At 63.9% G+C, this 18363-nt stretch overlaps 1 protein-coding gene across 2 annotated transcripts in view; it reads right to left on the bottom strand.

The window, feature by feature from the left end:
- The window catches only part of EXD3 (exonuclease 3'-5' domain containing 3), a 235023-nt gene that overhangs the window by 7242 nt on the left and 209418 nt on the right, over positions 1-18363 (bottom strand). For both annotated transcript variants that reach the window (XM_075439348.1, XM_075439349.1), the window contains exon 21: positions 2594-2687. In XM_075439348.1, coding sequence (XP_075295463.1) covers positions 2594-2687 — 94 coding nt within the window. The remainder of the gene's footprint in view (positions 1-2593; positions 2688-18363) is intronic.

Here is an 18363-nt window from a genome sequence, read left to right as displayed (position 1 = left end):
CCTAACCAGATCGAATGTGCTCCATCCTCGCTTTTCCCAGGGACCAGATTTCATCTGGCAGAGCATCCCCCGAGCACCGGGGCCCCGTGCCAGCTGCTTTTACCACACTGAGTAAGCAAGAAGCTTCCTCCAGCCAGACGAGAGCCTGTGACACGTCCCATCCCCCTGGGTCATCTGGGAGCCCACCCGCTGCCAACGGCCTCCAGCGAGGACTTGCCTGTGCCGCGTGGTGACCCACGGCCCTGCTGCCTCTCTCCACCCCATCCCCCTCCGCTCCAGGCACCCGAGCTGCTCGGAGCATCGCACTGGGAAAAACGCACCATGGGGCAAAGCTGTCCGGGCTTGAAACTATTTCCAGTGCTTCCATCAAAGCCCTCATGCAGGGCTAACGCGGCTGTGTCAGGGAAAACGTTCCCTAAAACCTGGGAAAGTCCTAGGTCCACGTTGGAGTGAGCTATTACAGGGTGAATAATTTGCCTTTCATCACTTGGAAGCCCGGCCGTAAAAATCCGGGAGCCAACGGAGCAGCAGTGGCCCAAGTTTTGCAGCCGAAACATGAGCGGCCCCGGGCTGTCTGCAGCCGGGCCCCGGGACTGGGCAGCACCCGGGCAGCCACAGGCTTGTGTCGAGGGTTGGTCCTGCAGGACCCGTCCCTGTCCACACTGATGGGTGCCCCAGCACCCATGGCTGCTGCTGCACCCGCCTGCTGCTCCCCGGAGAGGCGAAGCCCCCCCGGACTCAGCTCCCTCCTTGCCTGGAAGCAGGAGCAGGGAAAGGGCATTTTCTTGCCGAGCAGCAGCGTCTGGCTGCGGTCCTGGGGGTTAATCCATACGCGGTGGCATGAATGAGGTGACATGGCCTGGGTGGGAGAGATCCATACGTGGTGCCACGAATGAGGTGACCTGGTGCGGGCAAGCAGCAGGGGGCTGTGGTGTTGAGCTCCCCACGCCAGGCATCGGGCCACGGCTGAGGGCAGAGCTGGTCCCTGCCACCATCCCCCTCCAGAAGGAAAATGTGAAGGAAATCGGGGAATGACTGCGATTATCCTGACGAAACCACTTCTCCGGCTGCCCACCCCATCCCACCAGCGCTGCTGTCCCCATCAAGCGATGGCAGGACATCGTCATCACACCCTTTCCCTGTTTCTCTTGCACAAAACTGGACTCAAAGTGGGAGATTTTGGGGACAACCGCATCGAGCTCATGCTGATGCTCGCAATCCCAGCAGCCCCCACCAGAATCTACCTAGAAATGGAAACCGCAGGGCGGCGAGAGCCCCAAGGCACAGGGGACCCCCCGGCAAGTCCCCAGGGGTCTTGGCTTTGGGTCGGGTTCCACCCACCCAGCTGTGCCCACCTGCCCAGGAATCACAGCTTCTGTTTCATCTCTCTCCTGCCGCAAAACACCAACCCCCCGAGGACGTGGTGGTGGCTTTGGTCCCTGACCGCTCCGTGTCAGAAGGTGTTCTCCATCAGAGGATGCTCCCTGCAAGGTCACGTCCGACGTGGCCAGCGCGGGGGTCCCAGCTGGCCCAGGGGTCCTTACCCACGAGACGCCCCCAGGGACACGGGCGACACAGCGAGAGGCTGCGTGGCACGACGGGGACATGGGGTGCTGCTGACATGGCGTAAAGGGTAGGGCAAGATGGTCCCTGAAGAGCCTGCGTGGTGCTGGGTGAGACCCCCCCAGCTTCATCGTCCCCAATCCCAAAGAGGGAAGGGGAAACCGCTCACGGGGCTGAACGCAAACCACAGTGTTTCTATTTCCCATACTCTGAAACTGGCTGAACTGGCCCGGCTGGTCGCTGGGTACACACAGAGCGAGTGCCCTCACGGGAAGAACCGCTGGCGAGGATGTCCCGGCCTCTCGGGAAGCGCAGCGCTCCCAGCCCCATGGGAAAGCCACCCCACCGCGTCCCTCACCCCCAGAGCCACGCGTGCGGTGCCCAGCAAAGCCACAGCCGGCTGGCAGCCGCCCGTCGCACTGCGCTCTCCTACCAAGCAGACGGGGAAACTGAGGCATGGCAAGCCACACACACGAGGGGCACAGTTCCACACTGGTGGGCCTGGAGTGGGTGTCCTCTCCACCAAAACGTGGCTCCCTGTGGGGAGCAGCGTGGGGAGGTCGGTGCAGCTCGGGGCAGGGCACGCGGGAGCCTTCCCCCCCGAGCCCGCCGGAGCCTCGCGGGGCCAGCGGCACTGACTCACCCCTGCAGCCTCACCTGGTGTAAGAGGCACTGCGCAGGTGAGCAAGGCAACATCAGCAGTGCCAGCCGGGAGGCATCTCGCAGCCCAAGCTGAGGTGTCCGCTCTGGGCGGCGATGGCCCGTCACCAAACCACCCCGGGCTGGGCATCCCACCCCGTCCCAGTGCCTTGCAGGGCGGCACTGGGCAGCCGAGGTGGAGGGCTGGGAGCTGCGCTCGGTGTGCAAAGGCTCAACCAGGCACAAGGTGGGCTTGGAAGAGCTCTGCGGGTCTGCACCCCACGGCAGGTTGGTGGCAGGGGACCCTGCTCCCCCGCTGAGAGATCCCCAGCCCAAGCAGGATGGTCCCCTTGGTCCCTCTGCCTGCAGCCGTCGGCGCCCACCCGCTCACCTGTGCCGTCGTCCCCCGGCACCTGCCGGCTGCTCTCCACCAGCTCCCGCATCCTCTCCCTCGGGACCTTCAGGTACTTGTCGCAGTTGCACACCTGGAAGCAGAGCGAGGGGAGGGTGGTGAGATGGCGGCCGCGCTCCCCGGGCATCTCCTGCCTGCCTGGAGCACCCAGCCCCGCGCTGGGCACCCCGGCAGCCCCCAGTTGCACGCATTGGGGCAGGGGGAAACTGGGGCAAGGCCTGGCCTACCGGGGAGAGGGAGAGGCAGAATGGCACTAGACACAAATTTTGGGGTTCACCAGCCACAAGAACCTCCTCCCCTGAGGCACTGCATCTCCACGGTGCTTGGCCACCTCTCCGTGCCGGGCTGCTGGTACCACTGCCCGCCCTCCGCAGACCTCACGCCCCAGCCCTGCACAACGCCGGGAAACACCAGCAACTGAGGTTGCCTTAATACATCAAGCACTCCCCCAAAGTTGGGGCCACGGCTGCAGGATTTGTTCTCTCTTGTCTCACAGAAGCTGTGCAGGACGGCTGCGGACCCAACACGCTGGGGGTTTGGCCGGCTCCGCTCAGCCCGGCTCTGCCGCAGCATCGCAAGCGCCAAGTCACATTTTCTACCCCACATTTGGTTTGCCAGATCGCACCCAGGGCAGTCTCCGAGTGCCTGCACGTGCCGGGCGCTGGGTCTTGAGGAGCCAAAGCCCTCAAGGAGCTCCCCAAACCCCACCGCCGAGGACCACCCGGGTGCTGTGGGCTGAGCCCAGGGTGCAGCCAGCAGCCGAACGCGCTCACCCAGCAGCGCCCAGCACTAAACCTCCCCGGGAGCATCGCAGCCGGCTCCTCGACAGCTCCGCTCTCCTCACCCCGTCCCTGCTGGGACGGGAGCCGGGCGCTGGGCTGTGCCGCAACACCTTTCGCCAGCTCTGTGGTTTCAGGGACTGTTTTCTGCTTGCGGAGCATTTCAAGCACGCTGCACCCAAGGCGAGCAGGGAGAGAGGCGCGTAGCTCCACCGACCAGAACAAGTTCCCTGCCTGGGGCTTTGCTCCGAAGCCTGTTGAAACCAGAAAGGTTTTTCCAGCTCCCGGCCGGGCACCGGCGCGGGCCCGCGGCGGCTCCGCCGGTTTGCGGCGTGCTAGCTGGAGCGGCGCTGGGTTCACGGCGAGGTGCACCGATGCCCCTTCCTCCCACACAGCTGCCTGAAGGAGGACGGGGGGAGGATGATTTGTTTGCAAACGAGCTCGCCACCGTGTCCCGGCAGCTCTGCCCCGCAGCGGGATGAGGTTATTTCCACCGGCAGCCTCCACAAAACCAGCACACGCTCCCCAGCCCGGGCAGGACTTGGCCAGGAAAGGATGCCCGGGCTTGGGTCGCCGAAGCTGCACTGCTCCAGCCCCGCAGAGCAGCAGCGCAGAGACCGACACGGTGCGATCCTGAATGCACCCAAATGACGTGGAAGCCGCTGCATCACTTTCAAAAACGGAATTGTGCAGCAGTCGGGGGATTTGCACAGCAAGCGTCAGACAGGCCACTCGTCCACACGCGGGTCAGACCCCGGGGCGCTGCTCCGGCTCACCAGCCCATCTCACAGCCCGTCTCCTCGCTCACTCACAGGATCCCAGAGTGTTCAGGGTTGGCAGGGCCCTCTGTGGGTCACCCAGCCCCCTGCCGAAGCAGGGTCACCCAGAGCAGGCTGCACAGCAGCCTGGGCCAGGCGGGGCTGGAATATCTCCAGAGAAGGAGACTCCACAGCCTCCCTGGGCAGCCTGGGCCAGGGCTCCGTCACCCTCAGAGGGAAGAAGTTCTTCCTCGGGTTCAGCTGGAGCTTCCTCTGCTTCAGTTTGTGCCCGTTGCCCCTTGTCCTGTCGCTGGGCACCACTGGAAAGAGTCTGGCCCCGTCCTCCTGACCCCCACCCTGCAGATATTTCGAGGCATTTCTAAGGTCCCCTCTCAGCCTTCTCTTCTCCAGGCTGAACAAGCCCAGCTCCCTCAGCCTCTCCTCGTAGGAGAGATGCTCCAGCCCCTCCTCATCCTTGTAGCCCTCCGCTGGACTCTCTCCAGTAGCTCCTCATCTTTCTTGACCTGGGGAGCCCAGCACTGGAGACAGCACTGCAGATGGGGCCTCACCAGGGCAGAGCAGAGGGGGAGGAGAACCTCCCTCGCCCTGCTGCCCACACTCTTCTTGATGCACCCCAGGATCCCATTGGCCTTCTTGGCACCCAGGGCACGCTGCTGGCTCATGGTCACCCTGCCGTCCCCCAGCACTCCCAGTCCCTCTCCACAGAGCTGCTCTCCAGCAGGTCAGCCCCAGCCTGTACTGGTGCCTGGGGTTGTTCCTCCCCAGGTGCAGGACCCTGCACTTGCCCTTGTGGAACCTCATCAGGTTCCTCCCTGCCAGGCACAGACACGCACCCTGCGTGGGCATGGGCTCACTCCCCCCAAACCCACCCTAACGCCCAGCTTTGGGGCAGCAGGGCCAGCATGCCGGGGTCCTGGCTCCCACACGGGGGCACAGAGTGACCTCGGGCACATTGCTCTTCTTCTCTATAATCCACCATCGTCGCAAACTAGTGGCAACCCACCTCCCTGGGCCGGGTGCTCCCCGGGGTCTCGGCACTGCCCACCCGCCCGAGGCTGTCGGCCGCTCGCCGTCAGGCTCTGTGCCCCAAACCACCCCCCCGCCTCCAGGCCCTCGCCACCCTTGGCTTCCCAAAACCACGGCCCGGGCTCGCGAGCCAGATAAGCCACTTAGCAGCAGTGCCAATTAGCTGTAATAAAAAATTGCAATTAATTTTTTTTTTTTTTTATGCCTTGCCAAAAATGAGCCAGAAGAGCTGAAGCGAGCGGGGCAGCCTGCCACCTCGATAAGGCCGGGACGAGTGGCTGCCGTGCCGGGGCCGGCAGTGGCCCTGGGCTCCTGCCTGGGGACACGGCTCCCCACGGCCTGCCGCGTCTCCGCATCACCGCCCGGGCGCGTGGAGCGGTTTTTCGCGTGGGTCTTGCTTTTGTTTTAAGGGTAGGGAAGTGGGAAGCCTCTCCGCTGGGGAAGGGATGGGTTTTCCTCCTTGGGAAGGTTTGGTTTCCCCAGATCCATCGTGGCAGAAATAGGTGCGGCAACCATGAAGGACATAAAGGCAAAAATCTTCGTGGCGGTGAGACAGCAGCAGACAGTGGCACGTGGGGACACTGGGGACACTGGCTGTGACCAGGGGCTACGATGCGACAGTGAAGGGTTCAGCTTGATCTGGGGGTCTCCCCAGCCCCCGTGCCTGGCTCGGGGTGGGGGTGGCAGCCCCTACCCCACACCGCAGCCCTGCCCTGGGGACGACGCGCCCAGCGGGCTGCGCCGCGGGGTCTCACTGTCCGGCTCACACCGTCCTGCCCGTCCACGCGGCCGGCGCAGGGGGGGTTCAGCGTGGGAGGAGGGGGCCGGGTGGCTGCAGCCCCCGCACACCCGTAGCACAGCCCGGTCCGCCGACACCCGCGCTCCGGCCGTGCGGCGGGTGCCCTGGTGCCCAGTGCCCGAGGCGGCAGGTGCCCGGTGCCCGAGGCGTCGGGTGGCGGGCGGCAGCGGGCACACCTCGGAGGAGGAGCGGCACTGCCGTTCTCACGCTGGGGCAGCCCTTGCCAGCACACGCTTAGTCACCGGTAAATCCCAGCCGCGATCTGCTCTGCCCTCTGTGAAATGGATCTTGGCTGCGCCCCCGCTGAAGCAATCCCGGCGCTCGGGAGCCATGGCGGGCGCGCTTTCCCACGGCAGCCGGCTTCCAGGGCCCCGTGTGAATCAGCCCCTTCCCGGGCCAGCGCTGGGTGCCCCTGTACCCGGCAAAGCCCAGCGAGCACACCCCTGCCCCGATCCCCCTGCCCGTTTGGCAGGAGTGCGGCGAGGCCGGCGCTGGGCTCTCCGGGCAGGGGCTCATGGCTGTGCCATCTCCCCTGCCTCCCTGGGCTCTGCTCGCCGTGTCCACGTTGAGGACAAGGAGCAGCTGTGACCCATCTCGGATGAAGCTGTGGTCCCCGCTGTGGTCCCTCACCATTGTCCCCTCTTCCTGCGCCCGTCTGGGCGTCCTGACTGAGGTGCTGGGCACTGTCCCCCTGCAGCCATGTGCTCCTGCCCTGGGACCTCGCAGCAGCACCCACCGCACCCCGAGGAACGCCCCACAGCCCAGCCCGCTCTGTGGCGTCATCACCCAGAGCTGTGACACGGGGATGAGAAGGGGTGATGTCACTGGTCTGGGACTGTGATGTCACGTCTCGCTGTGATGTCACAGCAGGAGAGCCGGGGTGGATCTCTGTGCTGCCGCGGTCCCCGAGCCTGGTGAGGTGCCTGTCCCCAGCCCCAGCAGCCTGAGCCACCCCGGCCGAGCGGGCAGCGGCCGCAGAGCAAGGCCCTCGTGCCTGCGCCGCTGCGGAGGACAAGGCGGGTGAAACGTCCTTTTGCAATACCGGCAGCCCGGCCGGTGGCTTGTTTTTGTTTAGGACAATCCCTGCCTCTCCCAGCCCTCCTGGGTGGGGATTTCACCAGCAGTGACGCACGAACCTCCCAGGACTCGAGGGACCGGATGCTTCAGCCTGGAGCTCTGGGGCCGTTTCAGCACCCCATCCCCTTTCTGGGCCTCCACCCAGGCAGCCAAGAAGCTCAAAGAAAACTCGAGACCAGCAGACAACAGGAGCCAAACCTTCTGGGACTCAAAAAGGGTCTTGGGAGCTGGTGTGATCTTGGCCGAAGATGGCAGGCCTGAGCTCAGCTGGAGGTCCACAGGCTGGAGCCCAACACACGTGGCAGATGTGCGGTTCAGGCAGCAGCGGAGTCAGTTTTGCTCCTTCTTTTGATGCCCCGAAAGCTGCATCTCCAAAGTGCTCCACGAGTCACCTTGGTGATGCTGAGCTCTGCTCAGAGGAGCCAACCCTGAGGTGGTCCCTGGGCTCGCAGGGCTCCTGCCGCCTGCCCTGCTGAGAAACGTCACGGGCCAACATCAACGCAGCATCTCCTTGGCAGGGGTTTTGCCGGTGAGACACAACCCTCTGCGTGGAGAGCTTCTGGCTTGGGAAATCCTCCATGTATCAAAACCAGCTGTAAAGGACAACAGTGCCCAGCGTGAACTCTTTGGGGCAATTCAGGGCAGATCATGTCAGGACAATTCCCTGGGCGTCTTCTGCTCGCCGTATCTGTTCAGCAGCCACCTGGAGTGGTATCTCTTTTCCTACTCACCGCCTACCCTCTTCCCTTTCTTTCTTTCCTTCTCTCCGAGATAGAGATCACCTGGTGAAAGGGACACTCCTCCGGATGGAGGTTGCAATTCTCATTTTGGTTGTGAAACCACAGTCCTTGAGCATCCAAGAGTTTCTTTCAGGCATTTATCGAGACGGGACACCTCCCCGGAACGGGGATGCAGGATGCTCGGGCTCAGCCAGCTATCTCCCCAGCACAGGCTGCCCACCTGCAGGCTCCAAGCCCAGGCGCTGCAGACAGCCGGGTCTGCCTCCTGCCCATCGCCCAAAGCAGAGAGCGCCCAGAAAGGAGGGAGACGGTGAAAGAAAACCAGGCAAAAGCCTGGCAAATTCCAAACACAAGTCAGAAGCTGATCACGCTCATCTGCCCATGTGTATATTTTCGCATGCTTTCCCCAAGTCTCCAGCTCCTCCTTGCTGCACTCACAGCTTCGACCTTCAGACGCTCTCCTCTTCCCCCAGCAACGCTGTGGGACGGATTCCTCTGTCCTGCAGCACCTTCAAGGTCCCTGAACACAGAGCAGAAACCCCGCCAGAGCTTCACACGCCCTGCGGGAGCAAAGGCCGGCTCTAGGTGCAGAGCGGCAGCGAGCAGGGCCCCTGGCACGGCCGCACCTCCCAGGAGATTTTCAGAAAGCGGCTGGCCGGGCCATTTCCCTGCTCCTTTATGCCAGAAGCTTTCTCATTGACCTTCTTATCACCAGTACCCAGGAAATGTGAACAGTGCTGCTCCTGCTGGGTTACAAAAGGTTCAACGTCTGTCCTCGGGTACCAGCAAACCCACCCAAGCAGCAGCCGAGCGCACGGCGTGGTAGCCTGGTCCTTCCAGGGAGCAGTGGCTCTTGGTGCACACAACTGTCTTGAACGGCCACCAAAACCTGGGCAGCCCTGCGAGAGCTGCGCCAAGAGATGGACCGTGATGGTCCACACGCGACCGCAGCCCGGGCATCCTCCACCAGACCTGCTGCGCGATGAGCATCAGTGTTTTCACGGCCGTGGGGGCTCAGCGGCACGCTGCTGGCAGAGATACGGGGCTGCCGGTGGGTTCCTGGCATGGCACGGGGGCATTTTGGTTCACGAAGAGGGAAGGGCTCTGTTTATTGAATCATTAACATCACTTCCCTCATCGCCAGCCAGGTACTCTGAGAGGTCTCTTAGGCAAGTGCTGACCTAGCCCAACCCTGCTAAGCTGGTAAGATGACATGGGATCCCATGCCAGCCTGGTACGGCGTTCCCACTGCTTTCTCTGCTCCCGCTTTGCTATTAGTCATCTGTTTCTGGAAGGTTTCTCATGCATAATAAAGTGTTTCAACACTTGCATAAGCCAGCTCTTCTCATCAGGAGTGACCCGCTGCGTTTCCCAACGCTTTCCCTAGGCAGTCCTTCCGACTGCCACGAAAAACGGAGTTAAAACATGAAGTTTTCTATCCCCCTCCGAGGCAAAAGGTGTGGGAAATCGAACAGATAAGAATGCCTTTAATTAGTATCATTTGCATAAGCTCTGGGAAAGGCTCACCTGACAGCCAGCAGAGCCTCGCTTGTCTGGGAGCTGGAACCCTGGGCTGAGACGGGCAGATGAGCGGAGCTGCTCTGCTGATGAGATCGGGGAGATAGCAACAACGGGAGGTCGAGGTGACGGAGGCCGGGAGGCTCCGCGGGCACCCCAGCTCCCGCTGGCTCCCTGTCGGGGCACCCCCACCTCCATTTCCACCTGCCCGTTTGCAGCTGCCCTGAGCAAGAAAAAAGGACGCGATTTGGGGGTTGGAGGAGTCCATGATCTCCCCTGGAGAAGGGCAGGGACGGAGGGAGAGGAGAAGCCCAAGCACATCCCCGGGTGACGCGTGGAGGCTGCCGGAGCGGGCGCAGCATCCGGCAGGGTCGGGACCGGGGTTTGTGATCTCTGCTTCTTGCTCCCCTCGAGCGCCGCGCAGACGGCTGCAGGTCCCCAACCACAAACCCCAGCCCGCCGCCGCCTCGCCGTCACGCTGCCGTGGGGAGCTGGCACTGTCAGCGACACCGAAAGCCCTTTTCGGTACCTGAAGGCCTTTGCAGCGATGAGAATCTCACCCGACACTGCACTTAAACCCACATGCAAAGCTGATTTTCCCAGGGGAAAAAAAAAAAAGATGCTCAACCCCCTCTGCTGCCACAGACCACCCCCCCGGCTCGGGTCCCTCCGTCTCCTCCAGCTGCCTTTCAGCCATCTCAAGTCTCACTTGCTCATTTTTCCTCCCAGCTGGGCTGCGAGGTGCTGAGACGGGGGCCGAGCTCCTTCAGAAAGCTGGAGCTGCCACAGCACCCTTGACCCAACCTTCACCGTAGCCGCAAGCCCTGTTTATACAGCACCCAGCGCAGCGGGGTGCTGCCCCGGGGCAGGCTCCCAGCGCTTACGACGAGTTTAATAGCAAAGCCAAACCAGTAATAACTGCCTTATAACGAGGTTACGCAGCACCCCCGAAGCCTTCGTTTGAGGGTGAGATCTGTGCCAGGAGCTGCTGGGGGCCGGTGGGCGAGCCCTCCCTTCCCACCCTCCTCCCTGCCCGACCGCCGGTGCCTCGGCTCCTCCAGCCCTACGCCCGCACGCTGCCTTCTGCCTGCGTAAAATGTGCTTTGTATCCACCTCTGGGGTGGGGGTCAGCCCCTCCGGGGTGTGCAAGCCCGCACCGCACAGCTCCAGGGCACACATCTCCCGCGCCAGCCTGCTCCGGAGCCAGCCCGAGGGAGCCTGAGCCACGGCAGGAGAAGGGTTAACCTGCCCAGCTCCCTGCAGCGCAGCTCGCTGCTGCTCCTCTCCGTCAGGCTGCTGAGCTTTATCCAGCCGGAGGCGAGAGCTCAGCTCCGGGCCAGAGGATGCTGGACGTTGGTGAACGCAAGGGCTGGAAAAACCAACCCGAGCCCTGAGATCGCCCCGGTGCCGGGAAAAGAGCGAGGGTCCACGTCCCACCAGCTCACACTCAAAAGGGTCTCACCCGAAAACTGAACTCAGGCAGAAATCTGGCTGCCAAGCATCCCCCAGACCCTCAGGAGCATCTCATTCTGGCGCCAGAAATGGAAAGGGGCCCAGGGATACATTTTCTGACCGTGAGAGTCAGAGCCCTAGAAACTGCGAAGGACCAAAGCTTTGCTTTCTATCGACGGGTCCAACACTCAGAGCGGTAACAGCCAGGCACGGCACTGCTCGTCGTTACCCAAACGCACGCCGGCCACGCTGGAAGCCGAGTTTCCTGCCTGACCCAGGTCCCATGAAACCCCAGCGCTGCACGTGAAGCCCCAGCTCCGTCGCGGCACCCTCCTCCTGGTTGAACACGCAGCTGTACTGGGGGCTCTGTCCTCTGCTCCCGGTGCCAGACAAGCTTTCGGAAATTATCTTTATGTATTAAGCCAACAGCCACCCTTATTCCTGCTCCTCCTGCCTTCCCCTGGCAGCTGTCCCTCCTCTGGTTGAGGTCCTGGGGCCATCTGTATAACGTAGAGCAGGGCTTGTCCCCGTGCCCCGTGCCGCGCCCTGGAAGCGGTGCCTGGCTGGAAGCTGTGCCCCCACCGCCCTCCGCGTTTCCCGGAGCAGTTCCCAGCCCTGCACGAGCGGCCGAGGCCACCCTGGGCCAGGTGGCTGCGTGGCCCTGCTCCTCCACGGCCATCTGGACCACCAGCATCCTCACCCGCATCCCTGCGGCCTCCCCCCCCCCGCCCTCCCAGGGGGTCCTTGGGGGGGACACGCGCTGGTGCCCCCGGCACGGCGCAGCGGCCCAGAGGGGTGCGGGCGCGGGGGCAGAGGCAGAGTTGGGTGGCGACAGCAGCAGCCGGGGAAGTTGGGCTCACGTTGCAGCTTCTATTTTTATCTGAGAACCCAAGTCTGCCCGCGGTGCAACGCGGAGGCCCCCGGGGACGCGTTGCCTTCCCCAGCTGGAGCCAGATACCATCTGCGCTACCTGCCCTTCCCCGTCGGCGTGCCAGACCTCCCGGGAGAGGGGAGCATCTTCTGCGGCACCGGGACATCCCGCCCACGCCTCTGCCTGGTCCATGGCGCGCTGTGGCAGGAGCGAAGGAGCTGGGGAGCTGAGCCACATCCTGGGGGGAAGGCTCTCTGCAGGCCAGATCCCCTCTCCTCCAGCGGCGCTGAGGCTGGGCACACTTCATCACAGCCAACCCTCCGGAGACGCAGCGCAGCCCTCTCGCACCGTGCCACCGCCTGGGTCAGCGGCCAGGTGCAGGTGGCCCTTCTCCAGGCTGGCCTTCAAGCCGTGCCACAGGGGTAGGGCTGGCACAGGAGGGCCAGGATTGACCCCGCTCCGCTCCGGAGCAGCGGCTGAAGCTCGGCGGGATGAGCTTGGGCTGGGTGGGAAGGACGTGGTGCCACCCTGGCTCAGCACCGGGGTAACCCCAGCAATCCCACCCTGCACGGTGCTCTGCAGGAGCCCTGCCTGTGGCCGCGGGGCTGCACCGGACCCCTTGCTTTTTATTTACTAAAGCAAAAAATTGTTATTTTCAGCCTGAGCAGCGGCTGAAGCTTGGCGGGATGAGCTTGGGCTGGGTGGGTGCCACCCCGGCTCAGCGCCCGGGGTAACCCCAGCAATCCCACCCCGCACGGTGCTCTGCGGGAGCCCTGCCTGTGGCCGCGGGGCTGCACCGGACCCCTTGCTTTTTATTTACTAAAGCAAAAAATGGATTCAGCGGACGCAGCCGCAGAAAAATGGAAACCTGGGCAGCCTGAGCCTGGGACGCTTGTGTTGCCTGCAGGTTGTGCAGGGCAGAGATCCCCTCCACGGCCCCGAGAGCTCCCCAGCGCAGGGACGCGATTCTGGAGCCGGGTTCCTCGTCCTGGGCAGCCACAGCGAGCATCGGGGCGAAGGCGGGAGGAGGCCAGACCTCCCCCCCCCCTCAACCCCGCCGGGGAGCGCCTGCTGCTTTAATTGGGGCGAGCAGAGAAGCTGCAGCAGAAAACGGGAATATATAAAAAAAAAAAAAAAAAAAAAAAAAAAAAAAAAAAAAAAGAAAAAGAAAAAAGCGTGAGAAAGGAAATGTGAGCAAGGCCCGGAGCGATCTGCCCAATCCAGCGGAAACAATGGCCCGGGAAGAAAAACCAGTTCCTCCGCGAAGGTGGAATGGGCTGGGAACGGGCTGCGAGAGGGGGGAGGGCTCGGCCCAGCGCTCCCAGCCCGCAGAACAAGATGGGCTTTATCGGGCTGCCCGGGGCCCCTGCCCGGGGGGGGGGCTGGGGGTGGGGGGGGTGCCCGCCCCCGCCCGCCCCGCGGGGAGAGCCCCAGGCCCGGGGCCATGGCTGGGCTCCCGGGCGGGGGTCAGCAACCGGCCTGAGGATGGGATTAGCCCCCAGGCAGGGCTCACCCCGATGCTGTGCTCACCCCCACGCTGGGCTCACCCCCAAACGGGGCTCACCCCAAACACGGCTCATCCCCCACGCTGGGCTCAGCCCCAAATGGGGCTCATTACCAAATGGGGCTCACTCCCACACTGGGCTCACCCGCAAACGGGGCTCACCCCCAGGCTGGGCTCACCCCCAAACGGGGCTCACCTCCAGGCTGGGCTCACCCCCAGGCTGGGCTCACCCCCAGTCTGGGCTCTTCCCCCATGTTGGGCTCACCCCCCAGGCAGGGCTCATCCCCAAAGAAGGCTCACCCCCAAATGGGGCTCACCCCCAAACAGGGCTCACCCCCAGGCTGGGCTCACCCCCAAACGGGGCTCAGCCCCATGTTGGACTCATCCCCAGGCAGGGCTCACCCCCAGTCTGGGCTCGTCCCCCATGTTGGGCTCATCCCCAAACAGGGCTCACCCCCAAAAGGGGCTCACCCCCATGTTCGGCTCACCCCCAAACGGGGCTCACCCCCATTCTGGGCTCAACGGACAACAGAGCGGGGCTGTGCCGCCAGCCAGGCTCCCCGGGGCCGCAGAGCAGCCACCAGCTTGGCCATGGCGGGTGCAGAAGGACCACGGCGTTGCGCAGAAGTAACAAACCCGTTGCAGCACCCACCCGTGGGCCAGCACGGGTCTGCCCAGCCACCCCACGGCAAATGTGGGCCCTCGGGCAAACGGCTGTGGACCTTCTCACCTCCCCAGATCCCACCCGCGGGATGTCCGTCTGTCCCTCCCAGGGACAGGCACACCCTCGGGCTGCGGGACGGACTGCTTGGAAGCCCAGGCAGCCAGACCAGCTCCAGGATGGCCCAGCAGCTGGTCCCTGCCCTGGGCACAGCCCCGGGCGCTGGACCCGGCCCCTCGGCTGCATGGCGGCGGCTGGGATGCACTGGGGGTGCGCTCCCCGCAGCCGGGAGGGCCGGACACTTTCATTTTGAAGCATCTTAAACTCTGCTAAGATCAAAACCACCGTCGCGCTCCTCGCCGGGAGCTGCGGGGACTTTCCCGCACCTGCGGATTTCAATTCCCTCCAGCCCCGCTCTGCCCCGGACCCGCTCCCCACCATCCTCCCCGGTGACAAGCCCCGGTATTCCCGGGATCCCACCTCCAGCCTTCCGCCGCGGAGCCCAGCTGGGGGGCCAGCCGGGGCTCCCCGCAACCCCGGCGGCGCCTGCCACGAGGTGGAAAGCAGCTGAAAGCGGATTTTGACATTTTGTAGAAGAGAAGGGGACCGAGCGATGCTGGGGACGGCGGGGCCATCGCCTCCTGCTGATGGCGGAGGTTTCCCTCCCGCCTCTCAGCTCCGCGTGGCATTTGACAGGTCGCACCCCACGCGTGTCCAGCACAAGGTTGTGCCCCCAGACCCCCGCGCCCACCGTGACGGCGATGCCGACCCCGCAGGCGGGTCCCGCGGCAGCGCCTGGCAGCCTCCCCGGCCAGGCTGGCTGCACCGCTGGCACTGGGGGAGGGCGCGGGGCCACCCCGGCTGTGGGCTGAGGACAGACGAAGTCCCCAGAACATGGCCCACTGATCTATCCCGGTGTCTTTGGGCAACCGGCGGCAGCAGCCTGAGCGCCCGGTGAGAGCCTCGTGCAGAGCCTGGCCCCGTTTCTCACCTCGGGGTGGTCCCCGTGAGCGTGGGACTGCTCCAAAATCCGTCACCGCCCGGGAACAGAGGAGGCAGAGCAGGAGCCGGGCATGAAGGCCAGATCCCGCGTGCCCTGGCAGGGCACAACGGGGCTGCAACTGCCTGGCCAAGGAGGGCTCTGAACCACGCTGCGGCTCGGGAGGTGCCGCGGGCCGCCAAGGAGCGTGCCACCTCGCCCTCGGACGTCCCCGAGGTGGGGGCTCCCGTGGGGCAGCCAGCGAGGAGGAGAAGCGCTTGGGGGGCCCCGGCAGCCCCCGCCTGCAGACCCCGCGGCACGGTGGGTTTGGTGGCACAGTGTCTCGCTGCAGGTGTGCCACGGCCTGACCCGGCGGATGCGGCTTCTCACTCGCACGCAGCCGCCATGCTGGCAGCAGCTGTGCTTGCTGGGGTGCTCCCACCCTCCCCGGGTGCTCGGCAGAGCCAGGACCCCTGTGGATGCTCTGTCTCCGGGCTCCGACCTCCGAGCCGCGGTGCCCTCGGGCTGGGTGCTGCCCCTTCCCTTGGGCCGTGGGCTCATCCACGCACCCCAGCACCCCGCCTGCCCGCCCGCGGGGTCCAGCACCCCACCCAGGGTGCAGCTACTCGGTGGCTCTGGCCAACGAAGCTGTGACCCCCACCTCAGGCAGAGCCTGCCATGACACAGGGCCGGGGGGCTGCTCCATGAGGGGGGCTTCAGGCGCGGAGCAGAGCGAGGGGCCCCTGCCTCCTCTTCCGTTTGCGTGGCCGCCATCCCTAGCCGGGACGGGGGGGACACCGCCCACCCCTCCCCGGTGGGAAGCCACTGGTGCGGGGATGGTCCCCGCGGCCTCTGCGGTGGCCGGGGTGTGGAGAAGGAGCAAATATTTGCCTTTGCAAACACGGTTGTTGCTGTTACTGCTAGGATGAAGTTGGAACAAGCTCTGCATTGCACACACATCTCCCGAGGTCACCTTATTTCCCGGGTGCCATTGCCACCATGCTGTCCCCCACGTCTCTCATGGCGACTTTTCATTTCCACTCACCGGGGAGACGCGCAGCAGCTCCTGGCTCCTGCCCGGAGCAGCCACCTCTAGCGCTGAGCACCCTGACCCTGTGCTGGCCAGCTCCCAAAGCCCCTCCAGGAGAAGACACCAGCCCCTTCAAACCCATGTTCAACCTCCAGGATGCTGGGGACCCTCCAGGTTTGGGGGACCCCATCAGCAAACAGTGGCCAGCATGAAGGGGCTGCAGCCCAAGAGGGCCAGATCCTTCCCTCACGGAAGCGGGGCTGAAACGTGCCCCGGGGTGGTGGGTGCTTGTGCAGTTTCATCCCATGCCCTGGGCATCTCCACCTCACGCAGGCCCCTAGCCTGGGGCTTGGCGCTCCTCCCCTGCCGTCAGCAAAGGGAAAAGGCAGAAGCTCGGCTGTCCCTCACCATGGCGTCAGGGCTGCTCTCTGAGAGCCCTGCAGATCCCCAAGCAGGGCTTCTTTCCTTGGTCCCAGCCCAGACAGAGCTCAGCAGCACTCAGGTGCCCACCTCTCCAGCAGCCGCCCAGATGTTCCAGACGCGGAGGACCACCACGTCCCCAGAGGCCCCAGGTCAGGAGCAGACCTGCCTGTGAGCCATCCGTCACTCAGCAGCCTCTGCTGATGGAGACACCCAGCCTCCCCAGGCTTTGCTCTCCTTCCAGCTCAAGTTCCAACTTGAACCCTCCCTGCTGTGAGCTGAGACTTGTCCCCATCCTCATGGAGAGCACAAAAAATCCCATACTCTCACCTGCATTAGCTCAAACACAGGCCAAGGCTGATGAGGAGAAAGTCGCTCTCGGTGTGGACCCTGCTCAAATGGAGCAGCAGTGGAGAGGACCACGGTGCTGGTGGTCACATGGCTCAGCCAGGATGTCACCATGGAACTGGCATGTCCCGCCAGCAAATCTGGCAACAGTCGGTCCCTCTGCACAATCCCCCCAGGCAGTCTGAGGTGGTCCCCGCTGCAGATCATCCCCATCACCATGCCTGGAGGAGCAGCGGGAGGTCCCCACAGCTCCTCCATGGCATCACCTACCAGCCTCTGAGCAAAGGCGTCAGCCTCTGCCCACACTGCCCGCATGTCCGGAGCAGGATGGTGGAAAATACGGGTGATGGGGAACAATTTTAACCCCCAGAACTGTGTTCCCAATCCATCTTGCCAGCATCCCTCCCTCTAGACAACCTTTGGCAGGGCTGGGACCAAGGCTGGTCACCTCTGGGACTGAAGCTGGACTTGTACGGCTGTAGGACACACTGTGAATGAAGATGAGTGGGCCACCTGCTGCCACAGGGCCCCACACTTACAGAGGAACCTTTGGTAGAACAAGGGTGGAAAAAGCAGGGATTTCAGTGAGGACCAGGCTGGTGCCAAGCGCCTTGGAAGGCTCCCCCGATCCGACGCAACGGTTGGCCTCGTGGTGCAGCTCACCCCATGGGTGTGCGTTTCCAGCACAGAGGAGCTCCCAGGGAGCATCTCCTTTGAGAACAACCACGTGCATCTCATCTCGAGGGAAACCACCAGCTCTTGCAGGACTTCTCCAAAAGGATCCCCCAAAAACAGCCTCAGAAAGAAGCCACGCAAGCAGCCAACTGGGACCTGCAAGGCAAAAGCCCCCGGGAGCAGCCTGGGGGAAGAGCCGCTGCTGCTGGAGCGGGGAGGAAGCCCAGGAGACCTCGCGCACCGATTCCCACGTTCCCAGCCCAACACCTCCCAGAGGTGCGAATGCGACCCCAGCGTGTCGGTGACATGTGAGGTCACCGCGGTGAGACAGGCGTGTTCCTGAGGAGGCCTCAACACCTCCACGACTTCCCACCGCAGCAGGGAGCCCGGGGGGGCTAGCTAGAGTGTCGTGTGCTTGTCACGCAAAAAAAAGGTAAAAAGGGGTAACAATATACACACATAAACGTGGCATTTCTTTAGGCTTTTGCTGGACCCAAGGGATTTGCTCTCTACCATTTCAGTGGCCAACTGGAGGAGGGAAAGCCGGGACAGACAGCGAGCGGAGCGGTCCAACCCCACCAAAGCTGGTTTTGCTCTTTTGTTGGTGAACAGAACACTGGCAGGCAAGCGGCAGCAAAACTTCAATTTCACCCCGCAGGAAAAAATACCTGCGAGTGGAAAACGCTGATGGGCACTTTGTGGAGGCGAAGTCGGGGAAGGAAGGTGTGTGCTCCATTCCTGGCATTCCTCCCCAGGTCCCTCGGGACGGTGGCCGCGCTGCCCAGGGCCCACGCGGGTGCCCAGGGCTGATGGGGAGGGCTGAGGATCCTGTCCTGCAGCCTCGCCGGCTCCACCAGCCGCAAAGGGCTGGGCATCTCCCCGTCCCAGTGACGGGACTGAGGTCTGAATCCCCACTGGGGTCCAAGAGATGAAACCTTTGATCTATGTGGGCAGCATCTTCACAAGCCCTTGGGGTCCCTCACAGGCGAACGCTGTGTCCCCGGGTGCCATCCCGCTGCACCCCAGCGGGATGCCACGTGCACGGCCATCACGTTGCATCCCTACGGCCGCACGCTGGAGCTGCTTCGGAG

The sequence above is a fragment of the Opisthocomus hoazin genome, chromosome 19, assembly GCF_030867145.1.
Source record: "Opisthocomus hoazin isolate bOpiHoa1 chromosome 19, bOpiHoa1.hap1, whole genome shotgun sequence".
NCBI classification, from domain to species: Eukaryota; Metazoa; Chordata; class Aves; order Opisthocomiformes; family Opisthocomidae; genus Opisthocomus; species Opisthocomus hoazin.
This window is presented reverse-complemented; position numbering and strand designations above follow the sequence as displayed.